The sequence below is a fragment of the Pelobates fuscus genome, chromosome 4 (genome assembly GCF_036172605.1).
Source record: "Pelobates fuscus isolate aPelFus1 chromosome 4, aPelFus1.pri, whole genome shotgun sequence".
Taxonomy (NCBI): Eukaryota; Metazoa; Chordata; class Amphibia; order Anura; family Pelobatidae; genus Pelobates; species Pelobates fuscus.
Genome location: NC_086320.1, coordinates 166,761,261 through 166,778,767, shown reverse-complemented (window position 1 = coordinate 166,778,767; position 17,507 = coordinate 166,761,261). Strand labels below are relative to the sequence as shown.

Below are 17,507 nucleotides of genomic sequence, written 5' to 3'. Positions count from 1 at the left end.
ACCTTTTACACATGCCCAGCTGCTCTCAATTGGTTTTCCAGACCTTCATCAATACTCATCAGTGAGTCAGTTTGTGCTGTAGTGGAAGAAGAATTAGAGAAATTATAGCATTGCAATATTGTATGTTATAGGTTTACCAACTATAATGGAATTTTGCAAGTTAACCTTTATCCCAAGCAAATTATGTAAATAAAGGGATCAACACTGGCTAGAAATGGAACAAGTCCATCCGCCAGAGTTGTGATGGTTGAAGGATACAATGGGGAATAACCCCTAGAAATATAAAAGAAAAAAAGGGTACTAATGGGTATCCTTATAGGAAAAGGCTGCTCTGCAATTATATGATAAGTATCAAGGTGAGTCGCAGAGAGCATGAAACAAAAAAACTCTTTATTAATCCCTCATGGGGGAGACTCAAAAAATACTAAACAAACATAAATAAAATAGGACCATATGGAATTTTATACTGACTCATCCAGAATAAATGATCAGGAAGATTACTGTAAGTATTATGCGGCAAAATTGCCTAATATAATTGTAAACAGTGATAATCTATGATCAAAGGGATAAGGGATAGTAAATGTTTCAAGTTGTAACAAAATATAGCAAACTGATAACGAGCAGCTGTTTGTAAGATGAAAAAATATATAATAGAAATGATTCCTAGATACTTGGGATTATTTATTTATTATTATTGCTATTTATAAAGCGCACACAGATTCCGCGGCGCTGTACAATTAGTGGAGAAACGTACAATATACAAATACAAGAGGTAAGAGAGCCCTGCCCGTAAGCTGATATCTAGCCATTGGAGCTCTTTTATACAAAGTGCTTGGCTAGATGGCCCGTGAGCTTACAATCTAAAGGAAACCATGGGGATTTGAGACAAGAGGTAGCAGGGGAAGTTTGGAGGTGATGGCTGAAAGAGTTAACAGAGAGAAGCTATTGGTAAGATGTTAGGGGAATGAAGAGGTAATTGGGTGAGAATCTCAAACAGCTGGAGGAGCATGCTAGCAACCAAATTCTATCACCCAAAATATGAATAACTGTCTACATGAAATATTGGTCAGAATCATTAAATGACAGTGGTACACACTGCATGCACATAACATTACAGTGGCAAACTACAGGTATAAATTGTAACAACTCTATAGTAACATATGAGAATATTGTAGCAATCCAGTAATAGGGGGGTGGAGTATCTTCCAAGCTTCAGTCAGTACCTGAGAGTGATGGGTGTTTCTGCAGGATGGTAAATGCAGTCTTCACTGAGTTGATTGTGAAGTAAGGCCTGAGGAATAGGGATGGAACAGTCATATGAAGGTATTTACGACTGGGGAGGGGAAAAGGAGAGTGGGGGGGGGGGGGGGGGGGGGCAGAGTAGGCATGTGTTATAGACTATTGAAAAGTTTAGCAACCAAATTCTATCACCCAAAATATTAATAACTGTCTACATGAAATATTGGTCAGAATCATTAAATGACAGTGGTACACACTGCATGCACATAACATTACAGTGGCAAACTACAGGTATAAATTGTAACAACTCTATAGTAACACATGAGAATATTGTAGCAATCCAGTAATACGGGAGGTGGAGTATCTTCCAAGCTTCAGTCAGATCTTTTGGATCAAAAGATAAAGTCACTTATGCAGAATAGAAATCCCTTAGGTACAAAGTAAATATAAATATAATCTGTAGTTAGATAAATAGGTGTACCAAATGGGTTAATGGCAAAATAGGTATGTGACATAGAAGATAAAACAGCAGCCCAGATCTAGCAATACACTGTAATACTATAGGAGATTTGGGGGAAGGAGTCCCTAGTAATAAGTTAAATCTTATCCCTCCGTATCTCTCCTCATCCCTCCATACGGTAGGAAAGTGAGTCAAACGAAAAACCAGAATAGCCCTATGTTAAAATCATCCGCTTAGAAAAGAGAAATGCTCGACGCGCGTTTCGGCGAAACAAGTGGGCGGAGCTACTAGGACACTGCCCACAGGAACTACAAGTCCCTCCCACAGGGGGCGTAGCTACTAGGACACTGCACACAGGAACTGCCAGCCCCTCCCACAGGGGCGGAGCTACTAGGACACCGCACACAGGAACTGCCAGCCCCTCCCACAGGGGGCGGAGCTACTAGGACACACTGCACACAGGCCCTGCCAGCCCCTCCCAGTGGGGGCGGAGCCATGCCCGCACTTCCCAAGCCACCCGGAAGCTGATAGCCACGCCCACACGCCGTGTGATGGAGGACCCGGAGGTCGCTGCCCGCTGCGGGCTACTGCGGGAGTTACAGGATTACACCGAGCGGTGCCAGCGCCAGCTGTCCGACCTACTGCACGAGCTGGAGTGGGCCGAGGATTTCTCCGCGGAGGGAGAGGTGAGCTCAGAAACCAACCGGCTGCCACGGTTAGCTAGTGCTGGCAAAGCATCATGGGAAAACTTCAACCACGGCTGTGGGAGCCAGAAGTTACCGGCAAAGCATCCTGGGTAAAGGAGCTCAGCAGTGCCTGTTTCTGGCAAAGCATCCTGGGTAAAGGAGCTCAGCAGTGCCTGTTTCTGGCAAAGCATCCTGGGTAAAGGAGCTCAGCAGTGCCTGTTTCTGGCAAAGCATCCTGGGTAAAGGAGCTCAGCAGTGCCTGTTTCTGGCAAAGCATCCTGGGTAAAGGAGCTCAGCAGTGCCTGTTTCTGGCAAAGCATCCTGGGTAAAGGAGCTCAGCAGTGCCTGTTTCTGGCAATGCATCCTTGGTAAAGGAGCTCAGCAGTGCCTGTTTCTGGCAAAGCATTCTGGGTAACCGAGCTCAGCAGTGCCTGTTTCTGGCAAAGCATTCTGGGTAACCGAGCTCAGCAGTGCCTGTTTCTGGCAAAGCATCCTGGGTAAAGGAGCTCAGCAGTGCCTGTTTCTGGCAAAGCATCCTGGGTAAAGGAGCTCAGCAGTGCCTGTTTCTGGCAAAGCATCCTGGGTAAAGGAGCTCAGCAGTGCCTGTTTCTGGCAAAGCATCCTGGGTAACGGAGCTCAGCAGTGCCTGTTTCTGGCAAAGCATCCTGGGTAAAGGAGCTCAGCAGTGCCTGTTTCTGGCAAAGCATCCTGGGTAAAGGAGCTCAGCAGTGCCTGTTTCTGGCAATGCATCCTGGGTAAAGGAGCTCAGCAGTGCCTGTTTCTGGCAATGCATCCTGGGTAAAGGAGCTCAGCAGTGCCTGTTTCTGGCAATGCATCATGGGTACTTGAAATTTTACCCAGGAAACTGAAACTTGGTGCTAGGATGGAGCAGGTGTTAATTAAATTCCACGGGTAAATTTGTCTTCTTTTAAACACGTTATTATAATTTGACACTGTGTAAGGACTTTAAAACCATCAAAGATTCTTCTTTTTTTTTTTTAATGTGAAGTTTTACATAGCTATCATTTCTCCAGTGAGAGAGATGTATATATCTCAATAATCAGCATGGTTTTATGAAACACATGTCATGCCAAACTAACTTAAAGGAACACTATAGGATCAGGAACTCAAACATGTATTCTTGACCCTTTAGTGTTAAAACCACCATTAGCCCTCTTAGAAAGGGTTAAAACTTACCTTATTTCCAGCGCTTTGTGCGTCCGCCAGCGCTGGCCCTGCCACCAGTCCGCCTCTTTGGCTGACATCAGAATTGATGATCTTAGCCAATCCAATGCTTTTCTATAGGAAAGATCGTGAAGGAAATGGGGACAAACGCCAGCCTGGCTCATAGAGTTCATGGAAACGCTGAACGTCTGAGCAGCGCACTGTGTACAATAAGCTGCAGTTGTCCTGTTGACTATAGTGTCCCTTTAATTGAATTCTACAAAAAATTAGACATGTGCAATTCGTTTCGGTCCAAATTTAAATTCAGAATTTCTAAATTGCCAAACCAAACTGCCAAAGTCCTGATGCGAACCGAATTTCTGAAGTGCCCGAATTCCGTAGGTGCCGAAGTCCTTTGGATTTCTGAAAAGTGGCAAAACAGGAGAGGGAGGTAAAATGACCCGAATCTAACCCTTACTCCATAGCTAGGCATTAAAATCCATGTTTGTGTTTGCAGATGACACAAAACTCTGTAAATTAATACAATGTGAGCAGAATATTGGTTTGCTGCCGAGGGATTTAGATTGGGGGACTGGGCATTCAAATGGCAAATTACATTTAATGTTGAAAATGCAAAGTTATGCACTTCGGGGTAAGTAATGCACAAGCAACTTACACCCTAAATGGTGGTGAATTAGAGATAACACATGAAAATGATTTGGAAATTGTTAAAAACAACAAACTAGGCAACAATATGTTGTCACTCGGCAGTTGCAAAGGCCAATAAGGTATTGTCATGTATAGATATGGGTAATAATTCTAGAAATGAAAATGATAATTTTGCCTCTTTATAAGTAACTGGTAAGACCACACATTGAATGTGCTGTGAAATTATGGGCCCCTGTTATAAAGAAGGATATTATGACACTAGAAAGTGTGCAGAGGCCGGCTACAAAATTGATAAAAGGAATGGTGCATTTTAGTTATGAATCTCTTTAGTTTGGAAAAACCTCTCCTCGGAGGGGATATGATGGCATTATACAAATATATTTGGTGCTAATACAAACCATTGTCTGGATATCTAGTCATAAACAGGACTATGCATATGACACAAGGTCAGAAATTTAGACTTGAAGAATGGATAATTAGTCTAAGGCAAAGGAAAGGTGTGTGTTTTATTAATTTTTTTTTATTTTAGAACAATAAAGATGTGTAATGCTATGCTAGAGGTGGTTTAATCAGAATCTATAACGATGTGTCAACAGTAATTTGATAAATACTTGCAAAATATAATATACAGGGATATACATTTTAATTAGTGGGGTAATAGCTTTTTCATCCAGGAGATATGACTGCCATTCTGGGTGTCAAGGAGGACATTTTCCTAGTTTGCTGAAAAATTTGAAGTGCTCCAGAGACTGGGTTTTTGCCTTCTTTTGGATCAGTGGCAAAAACAAATGACGCTTGCCTTCAAAATTTAAAAACTTTTTTTTTTTTTTTTTTTTTTTTAACTATATAATCATTGTGTCAATTTTTGAGCCAGCTGTAAAGCTACATAGGAATGTTCGGTTACTTGAGGTTTCTTTTTTTCTCCCTTTTAGAATTCTGCAATATGTCCATATGATGATAATCACCGAATGCCTAGATCATCACTGGATAGGCATGTTACTAAGTGTAGGCTGCGAAAGCTTGGTTATAGTAAGGAGGAGGTAAGTACTTGGAGGATTTCCATATCTCTAATTATTATTTGCATTCTTTAACTTCGTATTAAGGCTTAATTTTATTTTATTTTTTTATTCCTACCCATCTAGACAGACGTAATGGACACGTGCTTTTTCTATGAAAAATCAAATGTACCTTCAGTTGTTATTGGTATGTATATTAAGAAACACATATTGCTGTTTACCTGTTGAGACATGCTAGAAACTAGTTTCAGTTTTTTATGTCCGTAATTATTTCTTTCCAATGAAGAAAATAATAATATCCTTAGTAGTTATTAATTGGAATAATTTTACAAAAAGATTAAAGGGACACTATAGTCACCGGAACTACAACTTACCGTATATACTCGAGTATAAGCCGAGGCCCCTAATTTTACCCCCAAAAACTGGGAAAACTTATTGACTCGAGTATAAGACTAGGGTGGGAAATGCAGCAGCTACTGGTAAATTTCTAAATAAAATTAGATCCTAAAAAAAATTATATTAATTTAATATTTATTTACAGTGTGTGTATATAATAAATGCAGTGTGTGCGTATGAGAATGCAGTGTGTGCGTATGAGAATGCAGTGTGTGCGTATGAGAATGCAGTGTGTGCGTATGAGAATGCAGTGTGTGCGTATGAGAATGCAGTGTGTGCGTATGAGAATGCAGTGTGTGCGTATGAGAATGCAGTGTGTGCGTATGAGAATGCAGTGTGTGCGTATGAGAATGCAGTGTGTGCGTATGAGAATGCAGTGTGTGCGTATGAGAATGCAGTGTGTGTGTGTGTGTGCAGTGTGTGTGTGTGTGCGCGCGCGTGTGTGTGTGTGCGGGTGCAGAGAGTGTGTGTGATGCAGGCCTTTTAATGTTTTTTGTTATATTATTATTTTTTTATTATTGTATTATTAATTAATTTATTTATATTACTATTATAATTTTTTTTGTCCCCCCCCCCTGCTTGCAAGCTGGCCAGGGAGGGGGGCTCCTTCCCTGGTGGTCCGTGGGATTGGTAGTTCAGTGGGGGGGCTGTGGGGGCTGTCAGAGATGTTACTTACCTCTCCTGCAGCTCCTGTCAGCTCCCTCCTCCTCTGCGCCGGTCCGTGCAGCTCTTCTATCAGCTCACACTGTAAGTCTCGCGAGAGCCGCGGCTCTCGCGAGACTTACAATGGGAGCTAACCGAGGTGCTGAAAGGACCGGCGCGGAGGAGGAGAGAGCTGACAGGAGCTGCAGGAGAGGTAAGTAACATCTCTGACAGCCCCCACAGCGCCCAGTCTGTATTATGGCAATGCAAATTGCCATAATACAGACTATTGACTCGAGTATAAGCCGAGTTGGGGTTTTTCAGCACAAAAAATGTGCTGAAAAACTCGGCTTATACTCGAGTATATACGGTAATCTAGTTGTTCTGGTGAGTATAGCATGTCCCTGCAGGTTTTTTGTTTGTAATTTTTTTTTTTTTTGCAATAAAGCAGTGAGTTTAAGATACACCATTTTTTTTTTTTTAAAGTAGGTATATCAGGATTATAAACATGCTTTTTAAATCTCTCTAGTAACAAGCTAGGTACATGCTATATCTACATCTGTCATAAGAAACAGCTTAAGTGAGTAGTAACAGTAGCTTAAGTGGCTTATTTTTATTCTGCTTTAATTTCTATGATCTTGTTATGTAGAAGGTAATCATGTTTAGGCAATACGATTAGTTATTAAGCAGGGTTTGGTCCCTTCCTGTCTAAGCAAGTTTAGTAGTTTGCTGGTAGTTCAATGCATATCTTTTAAAGCCATTAAAGTAATGTGCCACCAGGCTGAGCACCACATATTCCACTATCTCCCTTACCAGGTATAAAGCTTAAACAAAAATTGACTGTCTATAAGATACTAAACAGAGGGTATGCCTAATAAACAATAATTGCAGTTACAATGGTATCTGGTGTGGCTATACATGGTATGCTGTATGGGGTGCTCCTTAGTGTGAATGGCTGGGGTCACCGCCAGCTCGAACCGTGCTCAACGTAAAAGGCAATGGGAATAATGCTAGGCGTGGGGAGAGTCCATGCAGGTTACCCGAGCTCCTATCATAACTTTGCGGTTACTGTGTGAGTCTAGATGCCTATCTTCGCAGACCTCGGTTTTCAGACGTGGGTTGTAGCCCTGTGTGGTCAGTGGATGAGGATGTTGTCCAGTGGTGAGGCGTGCGCGGTCGGGGGTGTCCCAGCGTGCCTTGTCGGAGGTTACCGCTTTGACATGGGCAGGTGAAGTAGATGTAGGCTGTAGTGGTTTCCGCCTGTCATCGGGCATGTTCCCCGCGGACTTCCCGTGGTGGTAGTTCGGGCTGTGTAGTGCCGCATTGCCATATCTGCCTGTCTCAGAGGGATTGCTGTCTCGGCTGGCGGTGTTGCAGCGCGGGCGCCGGCCATTTTGTTGAGACCGCGTGGGAGCCTTTTCTCTTCGGGCCGCCCAGGTAAGTTGTGCAAGGCAGTAGCCCGCCTGATGGGGAACGGGATGACCCCCACGGCCCACAGGGAGGGGAAACGGGACCAGGAAAGCGCCTGTCGGATATCGCTATGGTCGGGATGGAGAGCGAGGCAGCGGCCGTCCGCCCCACTCCCCGCCCGGGTAGGCCTCCATCCCCGAGCTCCAGAGTCTCATACCAGGACCCAGAGCCACCCATCGTCGAGCACTCCAGCTGCACCGGGACACTCCAGAGCTTCGTGCCATGGACCCCCGGGTTGGTACACGTCGGGTAGGGTGGGTAAATACCCTAATTTTTGGTTTTTCCCCGGGAGCCCAAGTGATTTGCAGCCCGCCCCCCCCCCTTGCAGGTTTTTTATTGTAAACACTGCCTCTTCTCAGACAGCCACTAGAGGTGCTTCCTGGGGCAGTGCTGACGTTCAGCGTCTCCACACTCCATGCATCTCTTTGAGGAGATGTTAATTGGCCAGGGTGGCGTCCTGCTCCGCCTCTGACCTGCCTCCTTGGCTATCATCAGAATTGACGTTCTCAGGCAATCCAATTCTTCCCGATGGGAAAGTATTGTGATTGGCTTAGATTGTTAATTTTGATGATATGCGGCAAGGAGGTGGACCAGGTGTGGGGCCAGACGCAAAGAGCCCTGGAAAAGTAAATCACCTTTCTCTTAGGAGCTAAGGGGGTCGACTATCTAAACAGTGGTTTTAGAACTATTGGGTCAGGAATACACCTTTGTGTTCCTGACACTGCAGTGCCCCCTTAATATTTAATACATACTCCTTTCATTTTACATTTATAAAAGTAATCAGTTGGTGATATATAAATGCCAGTAATAATTGTCTCCATGCAAAGCGTGGGGGGAAGGAAAATTGCTTTGGGGCTTGGTTATAAACTGCAATTGTGGAGCAATTTACATGAAAATATAATTAATGTGCATGTTGACTTCACATTCAGAACTTTGCCCTTTTATAAATAACAATGATTGTATATTCCGTTTTACACTGATAAAAAGCCAAGTAAGCACTGATAATCCCACCAAGGGCTTAATTCTATTAGATATGACATAAACTCCTCTTTTAATTGAATAGCTCTTTTTACGTTATTATTACTGTTTTTTATAAAGGGCCAACATATTCCGCAGCACTGTACAATTGGGGGAAAAAGACAATACAATAAGAACAGACAAATACAACAGGTAGAGGGGGCCTGCTTGTGAGCTTACATTGACTTCAGATAGGTTTGCTTCTGGCACCTTATTCTATTTTATGATATAGGTACCTTATGTGGGTTTCCTGAGCAGGTAGAGTGTGTAATGACATTCAGGGTTGAGAATATAAAACTTTATTTCAAAATAGCTGTCTTGAAGAATCTGTACAGTTTGGTTATTTGTATCAGTGTGTCATGGAGGTTCAAAAACATTGTACGAATAGCCACTTTTATAGCCAATTTGTGCCTTGCTATATTGTTACTTAATTAAAAAAATAAAAAAAAAACTGAATCTATGATAATGCGTTATTTATATTTATGCTATATCTGATTCCACTAATAAAAGGAAAAAAACCTGTGAGACAATGCTAGCAAAGGATTACTGAAATAATGTGTACAAATGTTCTTTATTAAGCTCATATTGAAATGCAGGGGAACATATGCTAACTAATAACATTTTGCTTCTCACCCCATTAGATAAAGTCCAACAGTCTGAGATAATCAAGGACACAAGGGACAATGCTTCTAGTAGCAGGGCTGATGGATCATATGAGGAAAGTAAGTAAGACTGAAAAGTGTATATTTCAAGACTATGTGTGGGCATGAGTAATGGATTATTTTACATCATGGGAATAGATTACCATCTCCCAAGAATACAAACTTAAGTGGTTGTGATGGTCAGTTTCCCAGCCCTTTGGGTTATTAGAGTACGTTTACTTTGCCCAGGGAAAAGAAATTAGCTGTGTATACTCGTATCATGGGTAGCGGGGACATCACAGGAAGCAATGTGTTGGTTTTTGTTTAGTTTTAAGAGCATTATGTTAATCAATCTGTATGTATGTTGTGTTTTTTTTTTTTTTTCTTTTTCTCATTCTATTACTCATTGCACTTATATATTTTACTCCAAAATGGTTATTTTTTTGGTTTCTCTTTCTGTAACAGGGGTGAGTATAAAGCGGATTTAAAGTCATGACAATGTACAGATGTGAACCACTGTGTATATTCAGTATCCTTTTTAAAAAATATCCTTTTGGAAAGACAAGTGGTTGTTTTTTTTTTTTTTTTTTTTTGGTACATAAAGATTGCATTTGTTTTACAAGACGAGAAGTAACCGAAAATATTTGACCAGACTATTTGTTTTGTTTTAAATGCATATTTTTTTTATTCATCATAGAATGAAATACAATTAAAACATTATGGTTTAATCCTAGGACAGGAAGTATGACATCTTGTGTGTAGCTTTTAGAAGCCAGGAAAATGTCCACAAATGCCTCTGTAGCTTATGGTATGACACACAGTTTCATGTCTGCCTGTAAGCAGTTGCCCAAAAGTGCCCACCTGTCTGATCTATGATTGATTTTTTTTTTGATTTTTTTTTGGGGGGGGTTGATCATGAATTCACTCTTGTTGTTTAGTAGTGGGGATAGGGACACCCAACCTACAAGCAAACAATCTCCGGAAATAGTGTTTCAACAACTCCATGCGCCAGTTCCTAAAAATGTCATAATTTCCCTTGGTTGACTTTATGAAGATACAAAGCAGTCATCAGGTGTAATAGCTCCCTCGCAATGGGTACATCACCATGTTGAGTAGTTGTGAACTGACTTTGTTGGTTGAAGTGATCATTTGAGTCCTAAACCTACTTGTATGTAGAAAATAGGGTGAATGTCAAATTTTCCCAATTTGGCAGGGAACTAGTTTGTGTTTCCTATTACATCAGATTATGTGTTCAAAACCGCTCACAACATACAATTTTTTTGGGGGGGACTTGTCAAAGGTGTCACTTCTTGTTCCATTTAGCAACTATCTTGTGAAGTGTCTGTGATTTTCTCCCTGTGGTATATTCTCATTAGTTTTAACTCTTTCCATCACACCACATTTTGTTTTTGTGAATAATTCACATTTGTGCATTTTGTATACTGACTTTTTGTCTCTTATTTGCTTCATGTTACTTTAAAAACTCACAAGTGCTAGTTATCAGACTTTTTTTAATAGCTAATATATACTGCAAACTGACAATCAGGGAAACTATGAGCAACATTTGCGATAATCCCCCTATGTGATGAGTTGAGCTATTTCATGGGACATAACATAATGATGCCTCCTTCTCCATTCTAAAGGTGCATACTCCTCTTCTTCTGTTGAGGTTCCTCACAATCACAAGCATGCTATCTGTGACCTGACACCTGCTGACCGCCTTGCCATCTATGACCATGTCCTTCTGGAGACAAAGAATATGCGCTCTTTATCTAACCTGGATCAGAACCAATCCGATTTATTTGAGGATTTGGCTGCTAAGATAAACCAAGGTAAGCATCTGGAAATATGAAAGCCAACTTCTTTTCTCTTGCTGCATGCTATGAAATTTGATTGTAGACACGTATGAGGAAAGTGACGATATTAAAAATAAAAAAAAAATTGAATGCCAGCCAATGATTTTATTGTTAGGTTGATACCACATCTTGATAAAAAATCCTCAGAATTAGAAAAGATGTTCTGATGTGCTTTTCTTAATTGGGGTATATTACCAAATAGACAATTCTTTATAGTCTATCTGCTTTTGTACATTGATGAAAAGCCACTGTTGTAGTAGTTTTTTTAGGACTTGACAATGCTATTTTAACGCCAGAACATTGAAAGGTGAGCATGAACAGGTTTACCCATGTCAAAGCACTATCTGTTAACCTGCTGTAAGCATCTTTTCAATCTCGAAGCAACTATGCACATACATGCAAGGCACATACACAAGTAAGCTGACTCATGTACATTGTGTCCTTAACACTTACAGCTGACTAAGGGAGCGATTTTATAATTCCTCTTCGCGTATAAATTTATTAAACCTTAATGTCTATTTGTCCACGCATGTATACCCAGGACATACATGAAAACAAGAGAAATCTCAATGTATTTTTCCTGGTAAAATATATTTTTATAAATAAAATATTTTATAAATAAATAAATAAGAGGCAAAGTCCAGGTTTTGGTGAGAAAATGCACAACCACTGATCTGTGTTAACCAAGGTATACCTTATTTTACCATTAAGTTCTGATTGGCTGTTACTTTAAAGGGATTTCCGTAGAAAAGCATTCACATAGCTCTTGTGAGGCGACTAGATTTTGCTGGCCACAGTGCTGTGTGAATGCTAGTAAAGACAGCCACCATATCAAGACTTGCCTACCTCAGTTTCAGGAATTCTTCCCCATAACCTACGGAAAAGCTTGTGCATTTTTTATTTTTATTTTTTTTTTTATCACTTTCCCCTTCAGATTAGAGGCAGTGCTTTACAACAGGAATTTCTAATCTGGAGGGGAAAAAAAACAGGCAGGCAATCCCCAAAACTTTCAAGAACCTCCCCCAATTAACCTTGTCACTATAAAGTGCCTCTTATCTAAGATATCTCCAGTTCTTTGCCTGCCTTGGGCAGATGAGGGTGTCGGGTTTTTCCCCAGGAGTAAGGTGAGAGGGCTGAGGCTCGGGAGGCTCTGCTGTTTTTTTGTTTTTTTTAAATTCGGAGATCTGCCAGGGATAAGCACGCCGGACGTCTGCATCTCCCCTGTTTGTATTTTCTTCCATCTATACCGTGCCAGGTGCCGGGCTGATGATGGTGCGCTTGCTGGGAGGTCCTGGCGGTGGAACACACGTACAGGTTGCGATGCTTTCCACTGTGGAATCGCGGCACGCATTGCACATGAGCAATGCGATTTCAAAATTCAGGCGCCAAAATTATTTTTATATATTTTTTTCTCCCTGCTTCAATTTTGGTTTCCGGGACTTATAAAGGCTTTTTACCTAGCAGCAACTAAGGGTTTGCCAGGTTCTCTCAGAATCTGTTGCAAGTGTGTTCTCACCTTCCCTTCAACACATTTTGAGGCCATTTAAGGTAAGACTTTTTGCTTTTATCTTAAATGAGCCTAGCCTGAATTGTAATTCATTTAATCTGTGCTGCATGTTCCCAATACAGTTAAAAAAGCGCAGATATTACTAAGAATAATGGTAAAAGCTGCTAAACACATAAAGCATTATTCCTAAAATCTTAAAACAAATAGTGCATTGAAAGTGTAAGCACTTAGTAGATCGGTCCCATAGTAGATTCTAATGGGTTCTCATACAGATATATTAGCAATTTTGCGCAGAGCCTATATGTCTATGCACACTTCCCCAATGGTGTGAGATATTATTATTATTAGATAGGAATATACCAATAAACATAAATTGTGTAGTAAAATAATCAAAATTTATTATGTTTAAAAAAAAAAAAAACAAGTATTCATAACTATTGCTATAAATAGCCACAGAGTCAGAGATATATATATAATGTCCTGTGGAATATACTACCACTCCTTCACAGGCAGCAAGACCCGTATGGCAATTGGAGTCTTATGGAGGCTGATTTCGTAAAATACTTTTGTTGCGGATGGATCCGTTAAATGCCAAAATCCCAGCTGCAGTGAAAGTTTCTTAGAGCAAGCAGTAGGCTTTAGTAAGCACTGTAGATAAAACACTGTAGACAAAACTCTTTTGCAATTAGCCTTATTTCCACTTATTTCCTCAGTTTCTTAAAGGTGTAGTCGGTTTTCTACTGGGCAGAACTTTTCCTGTGCTTAACTCTGTGCTTAACTCTAAGTTTGCACATTTGATGTTTTCTGTGGTTATTTTGTAAGTTTTATAAAGTTTTAATGCAATGTCCTTTTAAAATTATTCTTTGGACCACAGTATTAGGAATTCTCTTTTACATTTTCGCCCTTTTTAATACCAAATACTAAAATTATGTTTATTTTTATTTTTTTGTATTGAATGTGCTAAACTGACTGATGGAATTGCAAAATAAATTACCTGTTGTATTAACACATGCTGTAAGGAAAATTGTTAACAAACCTTAGTGTGACCAAAGTTATTGCTTGCTTTCAAAAAAGATACAGTACAATCGAGACATCTTATAGTTTAAGTCTGAGAGACAAGGTAAAACCTTTCTAAACAATTTATAACTTCTTTACAGATGATGACCAGAAAGGTCCTAAATCGCACCTTGAAATTATGGCAGAAATGAGAGACTACAAGAGGCGCAGACAATCCTATAGAGCTAAGAATGTTCATATAACTAAGAAGTCTTACACAGAGGTAAGTTATTAATCAGGGAAGCTGACAATGTAGTGTCCCACTCTTATAATTTTGCTGCACAACTTGTCATAAAGAGCTAATGATGTTTTGAAAAGAGCTAGTCGTTTGTTTGAATGAGGCTGTGTAACTGAAAGGTTAAATGTACTTCTCCTGTACAGGTTATGATGAGCAGGTTGTTCTTTTTAGCTAGGCTTTAATGGGTCCAAATCAACATGCACACCTATTTCCTCAAATCTGAGCGCAGTATCCAGCTCGCATTCCGACTGCACCTACAGTACCCGCAACTACATAGCTATTTAAACCAGCAGCCACAAATAGACAGGGCCACTACGAGCCCATCTTCCTCCCCCCCCAGCCGCCCAGGGTTAATGGGTAATTTTCTCTTTTCAGAATACCATAAGTCATTAGTTCTTCTTTTATTTCGCTCCTTGCACAAAGTTTGACTTTTCTTTTTACTCGCATCAGGCACATATGACATAGGATTTACTACAGAACCTCCGCTATTGTATATACTTGTGGCATGATGAGCACATACAACATCATTAAGCCTACTTATAATCTACCACATGATCTCCTTATCTTACTTATGTCATACACCCCATCACAACTTGACTACCTTCTGGACAAACGTTCAATATAAAAATGTGCAGTATATAAAAGCCATGTAAATGTTGATTGTTTCTATCATAGCTATCGTGACGTTACAAGCTTGTTTGTTACCACTTCCACGTGAAAAATAAAGGATTTTTAAAAAAGTACTTCTCCTTATGTCCAACGTCGGTACCTTTCTACCTTGGGTAACTGCAGATTTTTTGTTATCAGAAGATTGAATATGTACATTTTTTTTGTTGTTTTGTCAGATCACATTCATATACTACTGCATTATAAACTCAGCTAATGGTGATATCCACTTACTGCCAACTCTCAAGTATTATTCTATTCAAAGGAAAATCCATGCTGGCATTCATTTTCTTTTATGCAGCATTGGGTTTGTGCCAATTCTTAGATTGCGGTGGTAGTAATCATCTTTGTCTTTCAGATCATCCGTGATGTCATCTCTGTGCACATGGAAGAATTGACCAGCCACTGGCATGGAGAGACGCATGATGAAGCAAGCTCTTCTATTTCATCTTCCTCCGTTAAAAGGCATGTACAAATACTTATCTATTCAAAACCTCCCAAACTTTAAAAATGCTGTCTTTAGGAAGTGTATTCTTGTCCTAAAACCACAGTGGATTTGCTTGAAAACACTAGTCACTAAGCCTTGATTTAAATCATGATTTTTAAACATTTTAAAATCTCATTCTTGCTAGTTCTTAATTATTTGCAACCAGTTGAAAATGTCAAATTTGCATAATGCATTTTTCTAATTTGTTTAACAATTAAATCAGAATTGATTTTTGTTATATACCATTTGAAATAAATAGATGATACTGAAATTATTACAATGTCATCAATCTCCAGATAGGTTAAAACACATATTTGGAGAACAGCTTAAATTGTTTTGTTTAACTACTACAATACCATTATATAGCATACATATTCATGTATTTGCATAACCATCAATATTTCTTAACCAAACTAGTTAAAATATTTAAAAACAAAAGTTAAACTGCAAGGTTTTACCTTCCTACCTGGGTCCCAACCGGGCACCAAGCTTTTCTAATGCTGGGTAATGCACATCATGCTTCTGAAGAAGCTGGATGTCGATCCTCATTCGTGGGCTGAGAGTGTCAGCTGAGCACTTTCAGCAACTGGATGATCCTTTTGTACGAATGAATATACACAGAATTGACATTACTTGACTTGGAACTCTTGTTTTGATTTGGCTAATGGTATACTAATGATGCTGCTGGAGGTGGACTTACACATTTTACAGCAACATAAGATATATCTGTATATACAGTTTCATATTGAAAAGCTGGACATAGACTCCAAGCACCATGACCACTTTATGACCTATTTCATACTGAATAACCTTAAATAGAATTCTATCTTTATATGGATATTTCCTACAAAAGCATTTTTTTTAAAGAGATCCAATTTAAATGTAAAAAAAATAATAATAATTAATATATATATATCAGATATTTAGATTATTTTTTTTTTTATCCAACCTACCTTAGACACATTTGAGTCTTATTTGTCATGCCCTTTTCATGTAAATGGAAAACTTAGTGATTTTTTTCTGATTTTGGATCAACAGTTTAATGTTTCCTCATATATCCAGGTTTAATCATGTTCTTGCAATGCTTTAATTGATTTTCTTTAGGAGGGAGGTGCAGCGTTCTCCCTCTGCTGATTCCAGACATTCCACTGAAAGTTACAAGGGGCGGCATCATTCTGGACGCCATAGAGAACGTAGCAGGAGTCCACGTAGAATCCGCAGCCGAGATAAAGAGGACTCCAAGCACAAAAGAGAGAGGCAAGCCTTATTACTTTAATTACTCTTTTTACTCTAAATACTCTATTTCTTTTTCTTTCTTACAATATTGTGGTCGCTTTTTTTTTTTTAATTTTTTTTTTTTATTATTATTATTTCAGGGATAAAGCTCGACACCACAGCCATAAACGAAAAAAGCATAAAGAAGACTAATGGATTTATTTTTCATAATAAAAATATTTATAAATCATGAGTTAATGTGTTAAAGGTTTTTTTTTCCCCTTTCTATCTCTACTCAAACACTTAATTTTTAATTATGAGAACAGTAGTTTGAAAATACTCCTTGTGGGATGTTGGGGATTCTGCATCATCTGCCAATACAGACCAGTGTCTGTTCTGGTGTAGAGTAATTCTAGAAATTCTTCTTGTAAAATTGTTTTTATTTTTTTTCTTCAATGTGTGTGTCCATCTGTGATTAAAGTAAAGAATTATACATTTCTTATAAATGTCTCATGCATTCAATAATTTTTGTTTTGTTCTGAGCATGGGAGTTCTTGCTGTCATATTCATTGCTTGGTAATACTGCCAACACCAAATTTCTTTCTAGAATCTGACACCTATTGTTAAACTAACAATCATCGTTTGGTAATCATTCTCACCCCCTATATATCATCTTTGTTTTTTGAATATTACACAAAAATCAGAAGAGCAAACGTAGTTACTAAGAATCACACCTAAGCAAGAATGTGCATACTTGGGTAGACATTATAAACTAGTCGGACAATGTCGTGATAACTCTGGACACGGAAATGCTGCATCACACAGAAGGTTTTGCATTGCCAGGCTCTAGCAAAAAAAAATTCAGAAGTATTGCACCCATTTGGTCTGATCGGTTGTATCTTGTTAAAATTTCAAGTATATTGATGAAAAAGTGTGTATATATAAACAATTATTTAGGTGGCTGTTGGTATTGATCTATGGGTCAGTCACTCCAGTGGTCCAATAATGAAGTTGGTTGCATAATTCTAATTACTGTAAAATACTGCATCTGCTCACCATGTGTTTTGGTAATTTTACATTAT

At 39.4% G+C, this 17,507-nt stretch overlaps 1 protein-coding gene across 2 annotated transcripts; it reads left to right on the top strand.

Moving 5' to 3' along the window:
• Positions 1-2,242: 2,242 nt before the first annotated feature.
• Positions 2,243-16,851, top strand: SNRNP48 (small nuclear ribonucleoprotein U11/U12 subunit 48). Of its 2 annotated transcripts, none has more exons than XM_063450528.1 (9): positions 2,243-2,385; positions 5,151-5,258; positions 5,361-5,421; positions 9,401-9,481; positions 11,044-11,232; positions 13,921-14,042; positions 15,082-15,188; positions 16,315-16,467; positions 16,587-16,851. In XM_063450528.1, the coding sequence occupies exons 1-9, from the start codon at positions 2,251-2,253 to the stop codon at positions 16,636-16,638; spliced, it is 1,008 nt and encodes a 335-aa protein (XP_063306598.1). In that variant the 5' UTR covers positions 2,243-2,250; the 3' UTR covers positions 16,639-16,851. The 2 variants fall into 2 exon arrangements, with proteins under 2 accessions (XP_063306598.1, XP_063306599.1); XM_063450529.1 differs by lacking the exon at positions 2,243-2,385 and adding an exon at positions 3,101-3,297.
• The last annotated feature ends 656 nt before the right edge of the window (positions 16,852-17,507 follow it).

What these genes read in the sequence shown, in the direction of transcription:
- SNRNP48 (XM_063450528.1), top strand. Translation starts at nt 2,251, where the DNA reads ATGGAGGACCCGGAGGTCGCTGCCCGCTGCGGGCTACTGCGGGAGTTA. An exon ending in ATTTCTCCGCGGAGGGAGAG is followed by an intron (nt 2,386 to 5,150) that starts GTGAGCTCAGAA and finishes TCTCCCTTTTAG; the next exon opens with AATTCTGCAATATGTCCATA. An exon ending in CTAAGAAGTCTTACACAGAG is followed by an intron (nt 14,043 to 15,081) that starts GTAAGTTATTAA and finishes TTTGTCTTTCAG; the next exon opens with ATCATCCGTGATGTCATCTC.